This window comes from Phragmites australis, chromosome 2 (assembly GCF_958298935.1).
Source record: "Phragmites australis chromosome 2, lpPhrAust1.1, whole genome shotgun sequence".
Classification (NCBI taxonomy): domain Eukaryota; kingdom Viridiplantae; phylum Streptophyta; class Magnoliopsida; order Poales; family Poaceae; genus Phragmites; species Phragmites australis.
Genome location: NC_084922.1, coordinates 8,660,797 through 8,680,000, shown reverse-complemented (window position 1 = coordinate 8,680,000; position 19,204 = coordinate 8,660,797). Strand labels below are relative to the sequence as shown.

General features: G+C 45.9%; 2 protein-coding genes across 3 annotated transcripts; both read right to left on the bottom strand.

Moving 5' to 3' along the window:
* Positions 1–3,177: 3,177 nt before the first annotated feature.
* On the bottom strand, positions 3,178–5,342 carry LOC133909826 (probable WRKY transcription factor 72). Its single transcript, XM_062352376.1, has 4 exons — positions 5,178–5,342; positions 5,009–5,077; positions 4,307–4,906; positions 3,178–4,181 (listed from the first exon to the last, which is right to left on the bottom strand). The coding sequence occupies exons 1-4, from the start codon at positions 5,247–5,249 to the stop codon at positions 3,429–3,431; spliced, it is 1,494 nt and encodes a 497-aa protein (XP_062208360.1). The 5' UTR covers positions 5,250–5,342; the 3' UTR covers positions 3,178–3,428.
* Positions 5,343–10,120: 4,778 nt separating this feature from the next.
* Positions 10,121–18,920, bottom strand: LOC133898258 (plant cysteine oxidase 2-like). 2 transcript variants are annotated; one of them, XR_009906218.1, is made up of 6 exons: positions 18,631–18,920; positions 16,727–16,845; positions 16,491–16,629; positions 16,180–16,401; positions 11,125–11,461; positions 10,260–10,638 (listed from the first exon to the last, which is right to left on the bottom strand). XR_009906218.1 is itself a non-coding variant. In XM_062338881.1 (5 exons), exons 1-5 carry the CDS (start codon positions 18,866–18,868, stop codon positions 11,343–11,345), a joined length of 837 nt encoding a protein of 278 aa, XP_062194865.1. In that variant the 5' UTR covers positions 18,869–18,920; the 3' UTR covers positions 10,121–11,342. The 2 variants fall into 2 exon arrangements, 1 of the variants encoding a protein (XP_062194865.1); XM_062338881.1 differs by having other exon boundaries at positions 10,121–11,461.
* Positions 18,921–19,204: the final 284 nt, after the last annotated feature.

Sequence of the window (19,204 nt, the reverse complement as noted above, 5' to 3'; positions counted from 1 at the left end):
TTGGTTACTATTTTGTAAAGCACAACACGCACACTCGATAACGTATCTAGCCTCAGTGATCAAGCTACATATATATCATATATTCTTATTGTCATGCAAAATGTATACAGATCTGAAAACCCTATTTCAGTAGCTGTCAAGTTCAGCATAATACTGTGCATGCAAATGGCCGGGTGTCTATCGTGGGGCCTGTCAAATGAATTTTGGAGGACTACTGGACTACACTGTTCTCTATGCGGCACGGTGACCCGTCACATGACAAAGGAAAGAAGCCGACTTGTCGAAGCAAAGGTCGAAGCCAACTTGTGAGTTGTGACGATGCAGTTGCCCAATCTGACTGTCTGGCATGTGGGAAGAGAGCAGAATCCAACTAGTGGCTCAAGAGCTTGCCCAATTCGCAAAGCGAGCTCGTCATGTGGGAAAGAAGCCGACACTGTTCTCTATGCAACCGTCCCGGGCTCCAAAACTAAGGAGCTCATTTTTATATATCTGCGTATAATATACATATATAATAGTCTGTATGATAACAGATAAAACTAGATCTAAAATAGCAGGTAGCTTAGTAGTCCATACAGTAGGACGCAAGTAGCCTGTTCCTTTGGTCCATAAAAATTCAAGTGATATGTCTACCTAGCCTATTTGACTGTTTGTTTGTTTCATGTTTTCTTCCGTACAGATAGTCTAGTTTCTTGCGTTTCGTGGGACTACGACTCCAAGGCGTCCTTCATACCCGCAACTTCGATCGAGGACATGCATCAGCCATTGCCATATGAGTTTTCGTCGCTGGTTTTTTCTTTATAGTTTCTACTTCACCTCAAATGGATCCGACTTTTGTTGAGATCGCACGTTTGAAATATGAAAAGGTCTCTGCTTGCACCGGCGATCAATGGGTCTAACGTTTGTACTGCGGTGCTGGCACCTGCAAGCAGATAGCTCCAAAGCTACTATGGTTCCAAGCTAACTGCTGTATATACCGATGAATAACTAGAGTTGAACGCAGCAAGTTGTATATAGGCATATAAGTATCTCTACCTAGTTAGTATGCATTAGCGCAAGCATATGTGCATGTACTCTGATCCCTCATAATTATGTTCAGCATTTACGATAAATTTTGTTCCAGCTTACCGTAACGGATGCATTCTAAGTTGTTCAAGCTTATCGTAAATGCTTGTAGACTCTACTCAGAATATTATCTTTGTAATTAATATATAAATATTTCAATATTTATGTTCAATAGGGTCTCGCTTTTAGTTTCGCCCTGGCCACTGAAATCTCAGGACCAACCCTGATATCGAGCCAATCATTGCTAAAGATTGTAACTCTCCCACAAGTAATTAATAAATCTCTTTTTCCCTCGAGAGTTGGCTCAGTTTGTTTCAACTTATGGTTGGCTTTTAGTTTTGAGAAGCCAAAAGCTAAAATAAATAGACTTGTTTATTGTTGGTTTTTGAAAAACTGAAAAGCTAGCTTTTATCGTATGAACTAAAAGTTGATAATTTGACTAAGAGTAGATTTATTTGGCTTTTGATGCGCTAAGAACATAAAAAATTACCGTAAAAATCAACAACTAAAAGCCATAAATAGCTTTAAGCAAAAGCCGTTATTCAGTAAAAATCCATAAGTTTCATTTGTATCAAACAAGGTCAAAGAAAAGAAAGCTATATTTTATAAACTAAAAAATATAATCCCTAGCTAGTCTGCAACTTCGATTGTTAACACTACATGAAAAAAAGTTATTAGAGACTGGTGATAACTGATATTAATGACAGGTCTTATACCCGTCACTCTTATCGTGTCACTAATAATAGGTCATTAGTGATGAGTCGTAACCGTAATCTGTCACTATTGACTGAATATTAGTGACGGGTTGTAATCTTGACCGTCACTAATGACTGATGAAAAATTTTCGTATTTTTTGGACAAAAAAAGTCAAAAAATATTTTTCCCTCGAGCCATCTCAACGCAGGTTCATCCCATATGCTTCATAAGCCCTATTTTTTCACATTATTTTCAAGTTTGTGTTCCGTGGGAATCGAACCCATCTCCTACTCACGTGTTTAGCCACCTTACCACCTCTGCTATCACATAGTTGTGATAGAAACCGAATATTTTATCCTTTTAATATTCTTTGCCGAAATTCATTAATAACACGTTATAACCATGACCCGTCACTAATGACTAATTTTGCCAAATTTCATCGAGAGTTATAATTTGATAGGTGACCCGGAGTGCATTCGGTAAATATAGGTATAACTTTTGCATACGGATTCTGATTTTGACGTTTTTTAATTATACAGACATCTAAAGAAGTTACATCCGTTTCTCCCCCACTTCATCGGGTTCGGAGAATTTTTCAAGGCCAAAAACGATTTAGAAGATTGAGTTCTCACCCTCGAAAGTTTCTACACCATCTTCAGAACGCGCGCTTGTGTCCATAGCCACCACACCTTACATCAAACTTGAGCAGAAATGTACAATAGTTACTATTCTAGTACTGCTGAGGTGAGAAAAAATAAGAAAAAAATAAAATAAAAAAAAGTATTTGCGAATACCATCATTAGTGACTGGAGTTGGTCATTAGTGATGGGTTACAAGTTGACCCGTCACTAATGATTGATATAGGACTTTCCGTCACTGATGATCTAGTCATTAATGACGGACCATAACTTAACTTGTCACTATTATCATCAGTGACGGAATTATATCTGGTTCGATCAGAAGGGACATTAGTGATGCGTCTTTATTGGACCCATCAGTAATAAGACATTAATGACACGTGTTGAGCGGCTGTCATTAATGTGGTGTCTTTTTGTTAATTTCTTACATAACGTAGTTGACTTAGTTCATATCAGAGTCTACAAACTTGTTAATTAACTTTGAATAATTTTTAACATCACATTGTAGCTTCTTTGCCAGGTCTTAATACCGTTCTTAATTCGTCTTCAACAGCATATATAGCTAAGAGATCGAACTTTTTATACTACTTGATCAAGAGCTGCGTTAAGGTGCTTGTGGTGTACCTCTAGACCTGATCCGTCATCTCAAGACCTCCCTCCCACGCGATAAGGATCGAGCGATGAACCAACGGCAGGTGTTTGACGACTGCTCGAGCTTCATCATGAGTGCACTTAATCATGTTGCACTTGCTTTGCTAGTTTAAACCCCATCAGATCTAACTGGAACATCCTGATCAAAACTTGTTTAATTCCGCCCATGGTACATACAGTTTGACTCGTCAAATGTTATGTACATCGATCAATTAATCTCGGTTACGTTCATCACCATTTCCCCAGCCAATTGCTAACACACCAAAACTACTCCAATTAACGAGGTAATTAACCACGAAGCACTTATTAATTACATACGAACCACTGCTATGCGCGCGAATCGCCATTTGCCAATCATTTGCATGATCCATGCGTGCGTTCTCACTTCTGGGCAGCCGCACCGCCGCCGCCGCGCCCCATGACTGACGTGATCGCCGCCGCCAGCGCCGACTGGAAGCTCGGGTCCGACGTGATCGCCTTCGCGAGCGTGTCCGTCACAGCCGGCGCCACCGCGCCATGGCCGCCGACGCCGGTCACCCTCTGCAGGTACGACTGGGCGGCGTACAGCTGCTCCGGCCTCGACACGCCCAGGCTGCCGCCGAATAAGTGCCCCGTCGCCGGGGAGCTCTTGGCGTAGTACGGCTGCTGGCCGCCGCCGTACGCCAGGTACCCGCTGCTCCATGCCGCCGGGACCGCCTTGGACTCGTACCCCGCGGCGGCGGCGTAGGGTGAGGAGTGCAGGAGGGAGGAATGCGGCGGCGCCGGGGCAGTGAGGTCGAGCGTGATGGTGGGGCAGGACGCGGCTGTGGAGACCATGGCGGTCGGCCCGAGCAGCCCGGCCGACGCGAACGGGAGGTGGCCGAGCGAGGCCGGTGAGGAGGTGGTGGAGCCCGCGGTGAGCATGGCCGCCGCGGCGGAGGTCGTGGACGCCATGGCAGTCGCCGCCGGCGGGAGCTGGTGGTTGTGCTTGCCCTCGTACGTCGTGATCAGGATCGTCGTGTCCTCCGAGCACCGCTGCACCTGCTTCCTCACCGGGCAGTGGGGCGCCACGGTGCAGCGGTAGTAGGCGCGCGGGCAGGGGTTACCCTTGGAGATCTTCTGCCCGTACTTCCGCCATTGGCACCCGTCGTTCATCTAATCCATCACCAACAACAGAACAACGTCAGTGAATCAGCTCGTGCACAATTGTGTTTAGAGATCAAATTAGACAGGCACTAGTCTCGCAAAAATTTTCTGTATGCGTCACGTCACGTACGTACCGTGGGGGTGTCGCATTTCACCCTGACGGAAACCCTAGCCTTCTTGACCTGTTGCTGCAGAACCTCGTCCTCCGCTCCCTCCACGGCGCCGCCGCTCGGGCTTTTGCGCGCGTTGCTAGGCGGGCTGCCCGGGCACACGGCGGCATGAGCAGGCTTGGCGGTGTCGTCGGCGCTGCTGCTGTCGGAGCTCAGGTTCAGAACTGGTGCCGCCGACGCGCGGCTCGCTTTGTCGTCGTCTGTGGACAGCCAGAGCCCGAGGGAGAGCTGGCCTTCGTCGGCAGTCTCGGCTGTGCCGGACGACGACGAAGACCTCTCGTGGCCCTTGCGTCGGACGCCGTCGGCCTTCGTGCCGAGGCTCAGGGAGACAAGGTCTTCGGGATCGTCGTCGGCGCCGGGAGGAGGCGCCGGCGCCGGCGCCGGCCCCGGCCCCGCGGGGAGCTTCATCTTGGCTCCTTGTTCGTTCACCTTGACGACGTCGAGGAAGTGCGTCTGCAGCGACTGGTAGTCGCTGAGGATGCGGGACAGCAGCGTCTTGAGGCGCTCGTTCTCCTCCCTCACCTCGCCCATCTCCGCCTTGGCAGCCTCTAGCTTGCTGTCTTCCTGTAGTAGTTGAATGGATCAGATCATAGCTATGATGTTGATGCATAACATGAATGATTTCTCAACTGAATTTCGATTGATTAAGCACTAAGTAGTATGTACCTGCTTGATGCCTGCATCCCTTTGCCTTGCTTGAAAACTTTCAAAGACTATCGGAAGAGCGCTTCCTATCTGCATCCAGAAAAATAAAAGCTTGAATCTTCCTGCGTTGAACTACGTAAAAGAGTACGGACGAGCAAGAACAAATCAATAGATCATAGTATAATCATACCGCTGCCATCTCTGGCTTGGCGTCGGCCATCTTGTCCTCCTTCACCGGCAGCCTTTCGACGGCGACCTCCATTGCAACACGCGCTAGCTACGAGGGCTAGGAGCAGCTAGCAGCACCACCGGCCTACGAGACGGACTTTCCTTTTTGTGCTATAGCTTTCAGCAAGTAGTGCCTGTCCTGGCAGCCGTACCTTGCCCTCCTTATAAAGAGGCAGCGACGAAACTTAAGCCTGCAGTTTCTGACTGGTTTGCGTTGATTAGACTAAACAATTAGCAGATGCGCACGAAATCTCAGTGGCTTAGCCTGTCACGGTTCAGTCGTCGTCCATACGGGGCTGGGCTGGGCGCATCGAAAATGTCAACCGGCTTGGCTAGCTCATGGCGGGCTAAGCGAGGCCAATAGAATAGAATACTGGATCGTCGACGTCGTCGATCGTGGTCTCCCTAACGTGTCCTGCATGTCGTTGCCGCGCGCCGCGTTGTCCGCGCTGGTCCACGCGCCCGGCTTCCTGTGGCCTGCGCTAGCTACCTATAGCCGCTCCGGCGACCAGCCGGGACGCCGCCGCCGTTCCGTCAGCCGTTGCAAACACACTGCAGGTTGCGTGCGGCTGATCGATCTCGGGGTGGCTGGTTCGTCCTGACCTTTTCTGAAAGAAAAGAGGGGATGCCTGGTTCTGACTTGTCGATCTGACAAGATGCGTTCTTGTTACCGACTAGCGTGCGTATGCAAGAGTAGTACGTGTTTTAGCATTTCTTTAGGGCGTGCGTCCTGTTGACTTTGTACGGCCGCGCGGTGCAACCAAGTTGAAGAAGCAACCGATATATAGTATACATCGAAGAATTGTTGAGCCATATATGGATGGTGATGGGTTTAATCCGAAGGAACAAGCCCGTCGATTGACGCTTCTCTTCGGAATTTAACAGGTCAAACAGCGAAAATTCGGACATGCATGAGAAGTACTAGAGCGCTCGAACAATCTATCCATCACACCGTTTACTTTTTTTCGTCCTAAGAGTACGTACATCTGACCAGCACAAGTGTTCGCTCTGTTCTTGTCGCGTGTGAACAGTAGTATACATTGCACCGCGTCTGCGTGTACATGCATGCATCGATCCACTACTGTGGAGTAGGAGTATCAATCAAGCGCGTATCATCATCGTGCATGTGCTATATTAGGGGAGGCTTCGATCTACTAAAGAAACGCCGCATGTGATGTGATGTGATGGAAGGTGCTACAGTAGCGGGCCACAGCTCGATGTGATCGATCCGTGCGAGCGTACGTGCCGAGACAAACTGGTGCCGCGAGCGCGACGGCTTGGTGTTGCGATCCAATCGGCGTCAAGTAAGCCCCTGCGATTTGAGAAGGTTTAGTTGGCCTACTTGTTGAGATTCCGGCGAAGCCCGTTGAAACTATTGCACGCCGGATCGTCCCCCCTGTTTTCTTTATCGGCGTCACGGAGGGCGTGACCTCACTGCACTGCCGCACCGGCCGTTGAATATTAATTAATATCTTGATCCGTTTTGAGCGCGGAAGTTAACGGAGAAAGTGGACTTGATCGTGTTCCCATGGGAAAAGAGATCCTTGCAGTGAAGTCATCACTGCATTGGATAAACGGTGATTTGCATTAGGATCCGTTTCCAACCGTCGGATCATAATCCAATAAATCACTGCTACAGTAAATGGCGAATGGTAGTATACCGTTGTCTATCTCCTCACAAATCACTGCTACAGTTGCAACAGCCTCTGCATGACCTTTACTATTGCAAAGGATCCAAACCCGTTTCTATAGGTTCCTACAAGGTTACGCCAATAGAATCTACCTATGGAGAAAGGAGGAGAAATAAAAAAGATCACTAGATTTCACACACCCGCACACACATCATCACAAGTGGGAATGTGATAAAGGATAGGCATGAAAACTCACTAGCTCTATTATAATATGGTTCTAATTCAAGCAATGATGATTCTAATTCTGACCTTGTATTTCAGCTACATGAAGTACTCATCCTAATCTCAACGTTCAAGTCCTCATCAGGTAACTAGTAAGCATGAGTCAGGAGATATAGTCTAAGGAGGAATTTAATAACCCATGATATATGTCATATAGAGATGGTATCATACAATAGCACCATTTCTATCAATGAACGCGCAAATTGGAATTGAAAAGGTACAACAGTATGGAGGGAAAAACACATGGCGGTTGGATGATGGACTCACTTCAAGTAAACTGCAGGTTTAGTCAACGGATGCATCAAAGAGGCGTCTTTCCTACCTAATTCCTAAATACATATATTAATCATTTCACAAATGAATACAGCTAAGAACCACGAAAAAAAAATTGGGGAGGGTAAGTGGATGAGAAGACCTTGCTTGTCGATGCATGATGTGAGCCCAAGCTTTTCAACGATTTGGTCAAAACTGTGGACCTAAAGTGGGATCACGATAAAGATTTCCACCACATTTTTCTTAAGGCAAGACCTCACCTCACACTCCTTGGGCCGGAGACATTTAGAGAAAACAAGTTTTCTTTTCTGCTCTTATTCTCTTTAGGTGTTCGATGCTTGGAAGCCACTGCTACACCATCATTCGGTGAATTCAAAACCAGCGTTACGTTGTGAATTCAAACTCGCCGTACCGACATTTCTCGCCGAGTTTTCCAGCTAGCTGTCAAATACTGCTGGCAATATTTTCATGGTTACCGAGTCCTGAAATGAAAACTGCATAGTCAAAAGGAAGATCATTCTGGTAAGTCGTCTTTGCACATGGATCAGATTATGGAATTGCCCTATGGGAACAATTGTAATGTAACTTAGCCACAGAACGAATAGAATATTAGGTAGTTCTTGCAAACTGTGCATTCAAATACTCAATGTCAACAATTTGTCAGAAATTATGAAAGTGTCAGATCATGGATCTACCACACCAGCATGACTAAACTAAAGACTAATAATGGACAGATATAGTAACTCAATTGCCATAGTTCATACATCCCAGTAGGACTTGTTTGGAACAATAATAGTATTTTTTCTCAGAAGACTTTGTGGTTGCTTGACCAAGATCAAGACTTGAACGTACGACACTTTTTTCGAATAAATGTGGAAGAAACCTTCAAAAGAACGAAAGTGGTAAAGTACATGACATTTATTATATGAATTTTTTGTACATATTTCACTTTCTGTGTAGAAACAAGAGAGTTGGTTTTTATGACCATGACGGACACCTTTGTCAATGTGTAATATTCAGAACCATGTGTTTTGGAATACCATACAACAATAAAGTCATAACACTATTGAATATGGTGTTTGGTTGTTGTCGGGATAAAATCAACACGTAGTTCGTCTCAATTTGTTCGCTGGTAAAATTTTTTTGAAATGATGCATAGATAGAATAGCCCATATCAAAATACAGATGTCAAACTCAATCTGAACAGAGATGTGAATCAAGCTGTTGAGCAGCCCCGCATGCATGGCTCAAAACAAACCTTCTTTAACACAGAAGATTACATCAGAAACTTTTCTAGTTTGTAATGACAACACGTTATGATCTCTATCAGGAACAACAAGGACCAGCATAGTCAAGTTGGGATCACTTTGTTTAGTTAGCCTAACGAGTAACGACACAAACTTCGCAATTCATTTCTGGACTAAATGGCTGACATGGAAAGGACAAATCTGTGGACACCGGTGGATGATGGACATACAATCAGGCTAGATTACCTGCCAATGCTAGTTAAATTGGACACCGGTGGTGTGTCGTGGCTTATATCATACAGTGGACTGCATGTAACTGTAATTAACTGAATTGTTAGCTAATTAGTTAGGAGATGATGCTGATAGTAGCTTACTTGCTACTCATTATACAACAACAAACTGTTGAATACTGACAATCGTTTGACCAAGTTGTTGATCTATCAAAATGAAGTAAACCTAAACAAAGGGCGGCTAGGTGATTCTCGCTATTCTTCCCTGAAAGGGAGCAGCAAGCCAGCAACTTTCGCTTGTTAATAGCTCAAGGTGCAGATGAAATGTTAGCGTTTACTGAACCCTAAAAAATGTTAACTTTCATGGAGTTTGTGCATCAGGTAAGTTTTTCGGCACAGAAGAATCAAGATTTTTTTTATAAAATAACATGCAATGTATGTTTATATGTTAGGTAAAAGCAATAACATGTAACGTCAGAATTTTGATTTTGTATTACTGAGTTTCAATGCACTAAATTTTATCCAAGTCGCATCTTCATCCCCGTGTGCTTAGCATAGACTATCCTCTGTTGGCATGGACCTCGCTCCATTATTTTACTCTTAATGCCATGATTCATCAGTTATTAATTTACTAAAGCTAGTTTATTGCCTTGTAATCATCATTAGTGATAACAGCGGGAACGAGCTGAAGATAAGGCTGCACTAGTCAGCTTCTAGGAAGCAGCCCAGCTCAACTTGTCTCAGCGCACACAAGAATGATGCAAGTTGTCGTATTGTTCTCACTTAACATTGACTCCTAAAAGATCTGAAATAAAGGGCATCTTTGGCAGTGCTCCATATAAATTTCAAAAGTAGGGAACTTCATAATTTTCGGGTGCATTAGGTTGAGCTTTGTTTTTCCATTTTTCTAAAAAAAGTATACTCTCCACCAAATTTGAAATATGAAATATAATCATATCCTCTTAGAAATGAAACAACTTACTCAGCCTGCGGAGGTAATTTGAGGGCTGGGCTAATTCCTAGCAAAAAGACAAAGAAGAGCTCTGATGGCTCTCAAGTCTACTTGGCAAGTATGAGAAAATGACAGGTTATCGGAATCTAAGATGGTACTGCTTAAGCAACTATGAGAAAGTAAACCCAGGACTTCCTCATGCCGATCAGCTTCAAGATTACACCTGTGCCAAGACCATTGGTGCAATTATTGACTGCCTAATTAACGATTTGCGATATATAAAAGCAGAATAAAAGAATATGACTAATTCAAATGTCAGTAGGTGTGAGGAAACAACCTCTGTGTTTAGCAACTCATCAATTTACATGTCAACCCTGGATTTGTAGCTTGTGAACACTTGCATCGGCAGCTTGGGCTGTGACAATAATGTACTGCAAGCCAGGAGACTTCTCTCATCTCAAGTGACAATGCAAGTTTGACATCGTAACCGGAAAGAATACAAATGTAATTGTGAATGATCCAGGTCGCAATCAAACTGAATCATGACTGCAACTTGGGATTTCCGAGTGGAAAAGAAAAATAAATTCAGCCCAAAATCCGAGTGGATAACTGAACCATGCCTGCAACTTGATGAACTTGGATAACGATGACCAACCAGTACTTCTCATCAGTCACCATGCCCCACCATTCTTCAATATGATCAATTTTCTCCCACTTTTCTGATCTTTGATGAGGCCGTCAAACTAGTGAACAGATCATTTATGCTCACCGTATAGGATGAACTGGTGAACTACAGCATGCCTTATTTCTGCAAGTTGTGTGCTGCATATCAGACACGAAGGGCAGAGGAAAACTGAAAAGAAATGAGCCTAATGCGAATCCCCAGAGCAAAACAAATCGGAGTTCGATGAACAAAAAATGTTTTTACTGTGAACCCAGCTAAGTAACAATAGCATCGTACATATTCTGTAAGCAGTTCTAGCTGGATAAATCAGAGAACAATATGTGTGATGATTTTAGGCATAATAGAAAATTATCGATTATCGTTTCTTCCTACCAGTACGGAAAGAGTATACAGTACCAAAGTGAAAGGTATAAGTTCAGCGAAGGAAAATAACTGCAGTTGAATAACTTCATCTCAACCAGGCATCATTGCAGAAGTTCATCTCAATCAGTCAACATTTTGGGAACCCAAGAATGAATAGGACGAAATCTCATGCTAATTGGTACGGATACAGTTACAAAACACTAAGATAAAGAACAACAAAAGATGTACAGCAAGGGGCTACATAACCTCCGATTTACCGAGCAGTTCTTTGTTCTTGATGCTCATTACTAAGCCTTTCCTGTCTTCCAATTGAAGTAATGATGAGCAGTGATCTAGTTATGACCGACGAAAGCCTTGCGGCACAGCTCTCTGCATTCAGATTTCCCTTTGTTTGTATTCCTTCCAGCAATGTCTTCACACCAAACACAGCTGCATCGCGTCCTCCAAGAAACAAGCGTACGAGTTCAATGGTCCAGAATTCTTGGGCCCATATATGTTGACCCGACAAGATAATAATCTTGTGGTGGTTCACTCTCCTCCAGACATGCATATCTGTCACCTCCAGGCAATGACATCGAATCTCCTGTTAAATGCGCCTTTTTAAGTTAACCACCAATAGTTCAGCTTTCTGCCAGCACGCTTACAATGTACAGTATGACCAAGGAACAAGATACAAGATTTTTTTTTTCTCTCGAATACACAGGAGAGCTATGTATCTTTGTATTAAGATGGAAAACAAACATGTCGGTTACAACGACCTTGGCTAGATCTAGACCAGGACAAACAAAAAAGGGATGGAGATTACAGTTGCACTAAACAACCTAGCCCTGACATCGCGTTTGCATAGGTAGCTTAACCTAGAGTATGCAGCCGATCTCTCAGTATGCCAAGGTACCGTGCGCCTACATTGCACCATCGGGTGATGTCCTCCCTAATAAGCGCTACCAAGGTGTCAAGGGAAGCTCGATGATTGTTGAAGACGATGTTGTTCCTTGACAGCCATAGTCTCCAACATACTAGGAGTGTGAGGGAATCAAGGCCTCTTCTGCAAGAATTATCCGCCCTCTCCCAGAGTTGATGCCACCAATCGAGAATTGATGTGTCCGCTTGAGGGGTCTGAACGCCAAGCATCCGCCACCATACTTGCCGCGCAAAACTGCAGCGCAAAAGGAGATGGTCAGTGGTCCCCAGCGACTGTGAGCAGTACGTGCACGAATCGTCGTTCTGGAGGCCATGCCGGTGCCTTCTAGCTGCAGTCCATAGTCTGCCATGAAGAGCAAGCCAAGCAAAGAATTTCACTTTAGCCAGATCCCATGCCTTCCACACCAACTTCGCTCCCCCGAAATGAATGCAACCTTTAAACATTCGGAGATATGCAGAGCGCCCATAGTATTCTCCGGAGGAGGTTCACTTCCAGATGGCCCGGTCTTCCTCGGCGCCTAGGCGTACAGGCTCGAGCTGATCCCAAACCTGCAGGTATTGGCCTAGGGCCGGTATGGATAAGGGTCTGACAATATCGCGGATCCATCTTCGGTTGTGTAGAGCCTCGTACATAGTTCTGCTCCTAGCGACCTTTTAAGCAACGCAACCAAAGAGCTGAGGGGCCATTTGTCTGATTGAACAAGCCCCTAACCAGGCATCCATCCATAACAGGATGAAATTGCCATTGCCAACCTCGAAGCAGGTAGAGGCATCGAAAAGCTAGACGACTTCCTTCTCGTAGGTCATAGGCAACACGGCCTAGGGCTTGGATGGCTGAGAGCACCGGCTCCAGAGCCAACGTAGGCGTAGAGCCACGCCTGCCCGATGAAGATCTTGAATCCCTAAGCCACCAAATTCAGTCGGCTGGCACACAGCGGACCAAGCCAAAGAGTTGCGACCTCCAGACATTGCTTTGTCACCGGCCCCAGAGGAGAGCTTTTCTGATTTTGTTGATCTCCTTGATCACCCAAGGCGGCACCTTGATGGTGATGAGGGTGTGAATGGTAGTCGAAGATAGCACCACCTTGACAAGAGTAGCTCTACCTGGTTTTGAGATTAGCTTGGCCTGCCATAGAGGAAGTTTGGAGGCGACCTTGTCAACAATCGACTGGAGGTGTGATTTGCGGAGTCGGCCAGCAAAAAGGGGAACCCCAGATATTGAATCGGAAACGCATATATTTGATAAGGAAGATTATCCTGGATCATCGCCAAGTCATCTTCATTGCAGTAGATCGGAACCACTTCGCATTTGAGAAGGTTTGTTTTGAGACCCAAAACTGCCCCAAAGAAATGGACGATGTCCAAGTGTGCTTGGATGTACCGTTGTGTTGGCGATAGGAAAAGGACCGTGTCATCCGCGTATAGGGAACAACAGTGCAGGATTGAACTATGGCCCATGGCATCGAGGACGCCGACATTAGTAGCCTTTGAAAGTATACGGGCGAGGATGTCCATCACAAGCACGACGAGGAAGGGGGACAGTGAATCCTCCTGTCTCAAACCCCTAGCATGCTTGATGGTTGGCCCGAAAGCGCCATTAAGGAGAATCCTAGTTGAAGAAGAACCAAGGATTCTTTCCAACCAGCTGCACCAATGATTGCCAAACCCCCAAGCTTGAAGCACCTCCAAAAGGAAAGCCCAATTCACCGAGTTGAACGCTTTGGAGATGTCCGATTTCAGCAAAATTTTGGAGCGCTTGGACTTCTTGAACAGCTTGGTGGTAGAGTGCACCAGTTTGAAATTAGTCCGGAAATAAAAGCACTTTGTTTGCTTGAGATCATAGAGGGCAGCCACGGAGCGAGCCGAAGAGCCATTGCCTTGGTGATCAGCTTTCCGACACTGTGTATAAGGCTAATCGACCGAAAATCTAAAGGCGACGATGCCTCCAAATTCTTCGGCAGCAAAGTGATGAGAGCATTGTTGAGGCGTTCAAGCCCCCTTCGGTCGCCTAAGCCAAAAGCGTCGATGGCAAGCGTAACATCCTTGGAAACGATCGGCCAAGCCGCCTGGTAAAACTCCTCGAAGAACCCGTCTGGTCTGGGCGACTTGTTCAGAGGCAGGCGCAAAATGGCATTGAGGATCTCTGCCTCGCTGAAGGGGCTATCTAGTGCTTGCAGGTCCAGCGGAGAGATGCCAATTGTGTGGAGATCAATGGAGCAGTCTCTGAACAGTGAAGCACCGAAAATTGAGTTAAAGTGGTCGAACAAGTTTCACTCCATAGCTTGCTAGGAGGAGATGGAGCCATCAGCCGTGGAAAGGGAAACAATGTTGTTCTTGTGCGTACGGTAGCTAAAAAAAGAGTGGAATAGTCTGGTGCTTGCATCCCCGTCCCGAAGCCAAGCATCCCAGGATTTACAACGAGTGATGGTGCGCTCTAGAGAAGCCAATCCGAGACACAAAAATTGTAGGTGCTTGCGCAACTCAAACTTGCCAGGTGTCAGGGTCCTTCCCTCCTAGGCCGCGTCGAGGAGTGTGATGACTTCACGCGCAATCAGCAACACTGTTCTTTGATGTTCCCAATCGGCTTACTATTCCAGCGCTGGAGCTCTTTTGCAGTGTGCTTGAGCAACGTGTCCAACCGAAGAAGCGGAAGCAAGGATTCGTCAGTAGGAGACAGCCTCCGGGCATTCTGGACGACAACAAGGAAGCCGGGCATTTTCATCTAGAAGGATTCAAAATGAAAGCATCGCCATTTCGCAGAGAACTTGGAGGTTGAAAGCAGCATCGGGCAATGGTCCGAGCATTCCAAAGACAAAGCCTGGAGGAAGGAGTTGTGGAATAAAGAATCCCAATCTGAAGAGACCAAGGCCCTGTCGAGGCGCACGAGAGTGGGGGATGCGCGCTCGTTGGACCGTGTATAGCGACGACCGAATAAATGCAAGTCTTGAAGCTCCAAATCATTAATGAAACGGCGAAATCTGGAGATCGATCTCAAGTTGAGCCGGGTGTTGTTCTTGTCGCTGGCCGAGCAAATCATGTTGAAGTCTCCAATTAGTAACCTGGGGGGCCCGGTGACAGCGCACGAACACCTGATAGTTCGATTAAGAATGCATCTTTTAGGCCGTCGACGGTTGGGCCGTACACGGCGGTCAGGTGAAAGGATCCGTCCCGAGACCAGAACAGTGACCGAGAACCGGAGGACTTGGACTACGGTTAGAGTAACAGGTTGACGACAGGCGACGAGAATGCCGCCCCTTGTCTCGGAAGATGGCAAATAAGTGTATCCAGAAAACCCAGGGCCACAAACTTCGTTAATCAGGAAAAGCGTTGAATTCATCAAGCTTGGTTTCGAGGAGACAAACAACCGAAACTTTGTGGTCTGTGATCAGCGTTCGGACGACGTCCCGCCGGGCTCTGCTATTTAGCCCACGAACATTCCAACTTAAGATGTTGCAGACTTCCATAGGAGGCGAGGAAAACGAGAGGCGAGGGCAACGGGAAGCAGCGCCCTAACAATCCGAGCTCTCGGCATTGGGGACGGCAGCGAGGGCCGCCAGCCCCTGGCCGGGAAACAGATCCATGATGGCCCGAAGGTGCTGTTCGGAGAGCGGGCGTTCGAACAACAGGATGTAAGCCTGGTGAAGGAGATTGCCTCGTTCTCCTTGAGAAGGCCAAGGCGGCGCATAAGTAGCAGCTCGCCGCGCTTGGATGGCCTCACTGACGAGAGGCCTGGCTGCGCAGCAAGCCTCTGGCTTCTTCTGGGCGCTGGAGTCGGGCGCGCCATTGGTGCGCTCGGGCAGGGAGGCGTCGCTAGGGGTGCGGGGAGCTCCCGCGACAACCCCAGGACAAAAGATGCTACTGACGAATCTGCAGAAGCATGGGCAAGAGCTTCCGAGGAAGGGACATTGTTGTGTTGATCAGCGTTTTCGTCGTGCAACCTCAAAGTGGATGCAGGATATTGTATTTACAGTGAGAATGGACAAGATTCAGAGTACAGTTTTAGCATTTTCAGTGAGTAGGACACCGAAGCTTGATGGTCTGGAAATAAACAAAGACACAACGCTTGCTTAACTAATACAGGATAATGCTGTACGAAGCTGCCATCATATAATCCCAAAGGACGTACATGCCTAGATTTATTAGAATGAGCAGTTTAAAAGGATATGCATATGAGCATATCGGTATGTGATCCTACTTGACAGCCACAGTATAAGTATCTATGTATTTTAGATCAAGGAGACGAAATTTCTACTAACTTAATATTGCAGCAACAGGCATCAACTTATCAGGCAAAGAAAAGGTTTATGAAACGAAACAACAATTTTCTAGCATTGTAACACCTAATATGTTGGCATTTATAACTGAGGTAGCAATTATTACCAACAGAAGTTGCAGAGGAAGAGACATTGTAGTACTGGCAGTGCCTTCCACTGGCATCATCATATGGTGGGCCAAGGACGTCAAGCACTGCACAAGCATCTTGTGCGGTAAAGCAATGCATGTTACCACCGTCTTCAGGATATAGTACCGATGTTTCACAAGGTGCAGTCAATATACCATCAGCCTTCACCTTTGCCAAACGTGGTCCTTGCAGTTGAACATCTATGCACGGAGACAGAACAGAACAGAAATTTGTTAGTTTTGGTTTTTTTGCAGGAGCTTTATGCTTAGGAAAAATGAACTAATCATACCAGTTGTACCTTGTGGAGCAGCTGCCCAGTCATAAGACTTCACATGCATGGCACCAAACAGAAGCTTGCTGAACACAGTCATGCCAGGATGATTATGGAGAGGAATTACCCCCCTTGAAGGCAAACAGAAGATCCCAATCTGTAGGAATAATTACAGACTTATGTAACACACCAATGCAGAAGCTTTAGCGTATGCTGGTAATCCATAAATATGGTTAATGAGTGAATAATCATACCGAGAAAGCCTCACACCTGTAAAGGTGCAAATAAGTTATTCTAGGAGTGCCACGGGGGTCAGTACGTTGGAAATATGACATATTGGGCGTTAGATCGACATCTGCTGCTGTAATACTATCTGCAGGACAGAAAGGATGAAATAGATGTCGGCAGAATAGGAGTGCATGCAGTAAGTATAAAAGTGCAGTCTCTCGAGGGCATGAATACCCTGTGGAGAGAATGCACCTGTGAAATATGTAGGTCTAACACATGTAACAAACTTGGATTGTGCTACTCTCTAGCAGACTTATCATGCTGGCCTCTGCAGGGGGTTGTTACATTTCAGTATGGAAGAGAAGATACGAAGTGAATCTTAACTAGAACTCGATCAAGTCGGAAAGAACAAATCATTATGAGAAAAAGAAACTGGACTCAGAGAATTATACTGTGTATTACTGTATAGAAGAACTCGAAGAATAGCCAAAGCAAGCTCATATGCAATTCATATTAGCTGCATGATGGATCGTAAAGCTGAGTTTAAAGATAGTCCGACATGTGGTTTCGTGTAACATGAAGGGCCACAGGATATCATGATCTTAAGCGAGAGCCAATATTGAACTATGTAATCTCATATCCAGAACTTTTCAGGATGCAGCTTGTTTCTTTAGGGCTAGGGTGCAGCTTGTTAGCTATGTCAACAGCAAGATTTTGCACGCACACTGGCACACTACTATGGGCATGTCTGAGGTCATCCAAATTTCAGGCATGTAGACGTAAACATAATACAGTGAGCAACATTAGCATACAAAGCGGGGTGCGTTCAACAAGGAAGCGATAAATATTTTCTTATGGATGAAACATGGTACGACAATAGCTTCAGCATTGTCCTTATTCGAGAAACGTGTTCAACAAGCTTGGGCAAGTTGGCACAAACTAACAATTAATGGTAACTGGCAAGCTTTTGACGACCAAATGAAATAAGAGAGAACCCTAATGCAGCTCCAAAACGGGCGTAATCTTAGCTGTATCCCACCCCCACAAAACCAGCAACCACATCACGTATATGCGTACAATGGGTAGCATAAGATTTCTGTTATATTTGCTCCATAATTTACTTCCACCAGGAACAACTAGCAAAAGTTAGCCATATGATTGTGAATTTGTCGCCAATAAGCCACAGCTTGCTACTTGCAAAAAACCATGTCGCAACTTGCAGATGGCGTTGCGCGTTTGTGTCACAGCTTACTACTGACATCAAAACCATGTTGCCAAAAGTCTTAACAGCACAAACCTATGTGCTATACCATCGGTTAGTTGCTGGTTCGAATGAGATCCGAACAATGACTCAGTTGGTAGAGTCTCTACATAAGAGGCCACCCACCCGGATTAGATCGTAGGTCGTATGAGTATCTATCTAAAGGGTTTGGTATTCTCTAAAGGGTCGATACTCCTCTATCTTAAGATAAAGCTAGGAAGACATCTTCTTCCTTTGGTTGAGTTTTTTTTTTCACTAGTTCGCATGCAAAAATCATTTCCTCAATGAGTCTAAGTTAGCTAATGCACCTCAAACAATCTCATATATATACACTGGCAAGTGTAGAAAGTTACAACGATCCTAACGGTTATGTTTTAAAATGGTCCAACAATCTTGATCCTTATTTCTACCAAAGCGTAATAATTCTCAACAAACACTGAAAGGAAGTGGCCAACCAATCTAAGTCATGTATTACAGGATCCACATAGGGTTGCTAATGTCAACACCCAACGATGGACTACGATTGTACGAAGTGGCCACCGAGCTATAGGTCGAACACAACGCATGCATACTTATAATTATAAACCACCAAACACAGCAGCGCCGCGGCCACGCGCACAAAGTTGCGATCTTTGGAAGCCCGAGGTGCAAAGAGACTGCGAAAATTACCAAGAACGGACTTGATTCTCTCAACGCCGGCCGGCGGTGGCACCGTGCCAGGGCCAGAGAAGACCTCGCGGCATGCCTCGAAGAGCCGCTGCACGGCGGCGGGTGCGGCCATCGTGGGGGGCACCCCCGCCGCACGCCGCGTCCGTCGCTGCCGCCGCCGCCGGAGCGGGCCGGCGTCCCTCGACCCCGATCTGCTGTCGTCCAGCTCCGGGAGGCCGCTGCCGGGCGCCACCCGCATCAACGGCGGCCAAGGAACGGCGGAATGCGAAAGGCTTGGAGCGACCTCGGATCGAGGGTTTTGGACAAACGGCCGGGCTGAAAAATTAGGAGTAACCCATGATTTTTATACTCGAGATGGTCAGTATTTTATACTGGGAAACATGTTTTGCTACATGGCACTGCCTTTGTACCAAATACTGTCAATCGCTATCTTATTATTTAGATTCTCGCAAAAATCTGAAGAGGATTAGGTTCAAAAGAGGGTTGGAATGGGATTAATACAAAGGGACTATACATCAGTCGACTAATTTTTGAACGTGATATGGTCGATGCAATCTAAGCTTTGGATTTCGAA

Bases quoted from the DNA above. Each gene is read 5' to 3' on its own strand.
- LOC133898258 (XM_062338881.1), bottom strand. From the start codon at position 18,868: ATGCGGGTGGCGCCCGGCAGCGGCCTCCCGGAGCTGGACGACAGCAGA. The intron at 16,846-18,630 runs GTAATTTTCGCA...TCTGTCCTGCAG, and splicing joins GAGAATCAAGTCCGTTCTTG to ATAGTATTACAGCAGCAGAT. The intron at 11,462-16,179 runs GTAATAATTGCT...CGCATTTAACAG, and splicing joins TTCCTCTGCAACTTCTGTTG to GAGATTCGATGTCATTGCCT.
- LOC133909826 (XM_062352376.1), bottom strand. From the start codon at position 5,249: ATGGAGGTCGCCGTCGAAAGGCTGCCGGTGAAGGAGGACAAGATGGCC. The intron at 4,907-5,008 runs GTACATACTACT...CAACTACTACAG, and splicing joins GGGATGCAGGCATCAAGCAG to GAAGACAGCAAGCTAGAGGC. The intron at 4,182-4,306 runs GTACGTACGTGA...GTGATGGATTAG, and splicing joins TGAAATGCGACACCCCCACG to ATGAACGACGGGTGCCAATG.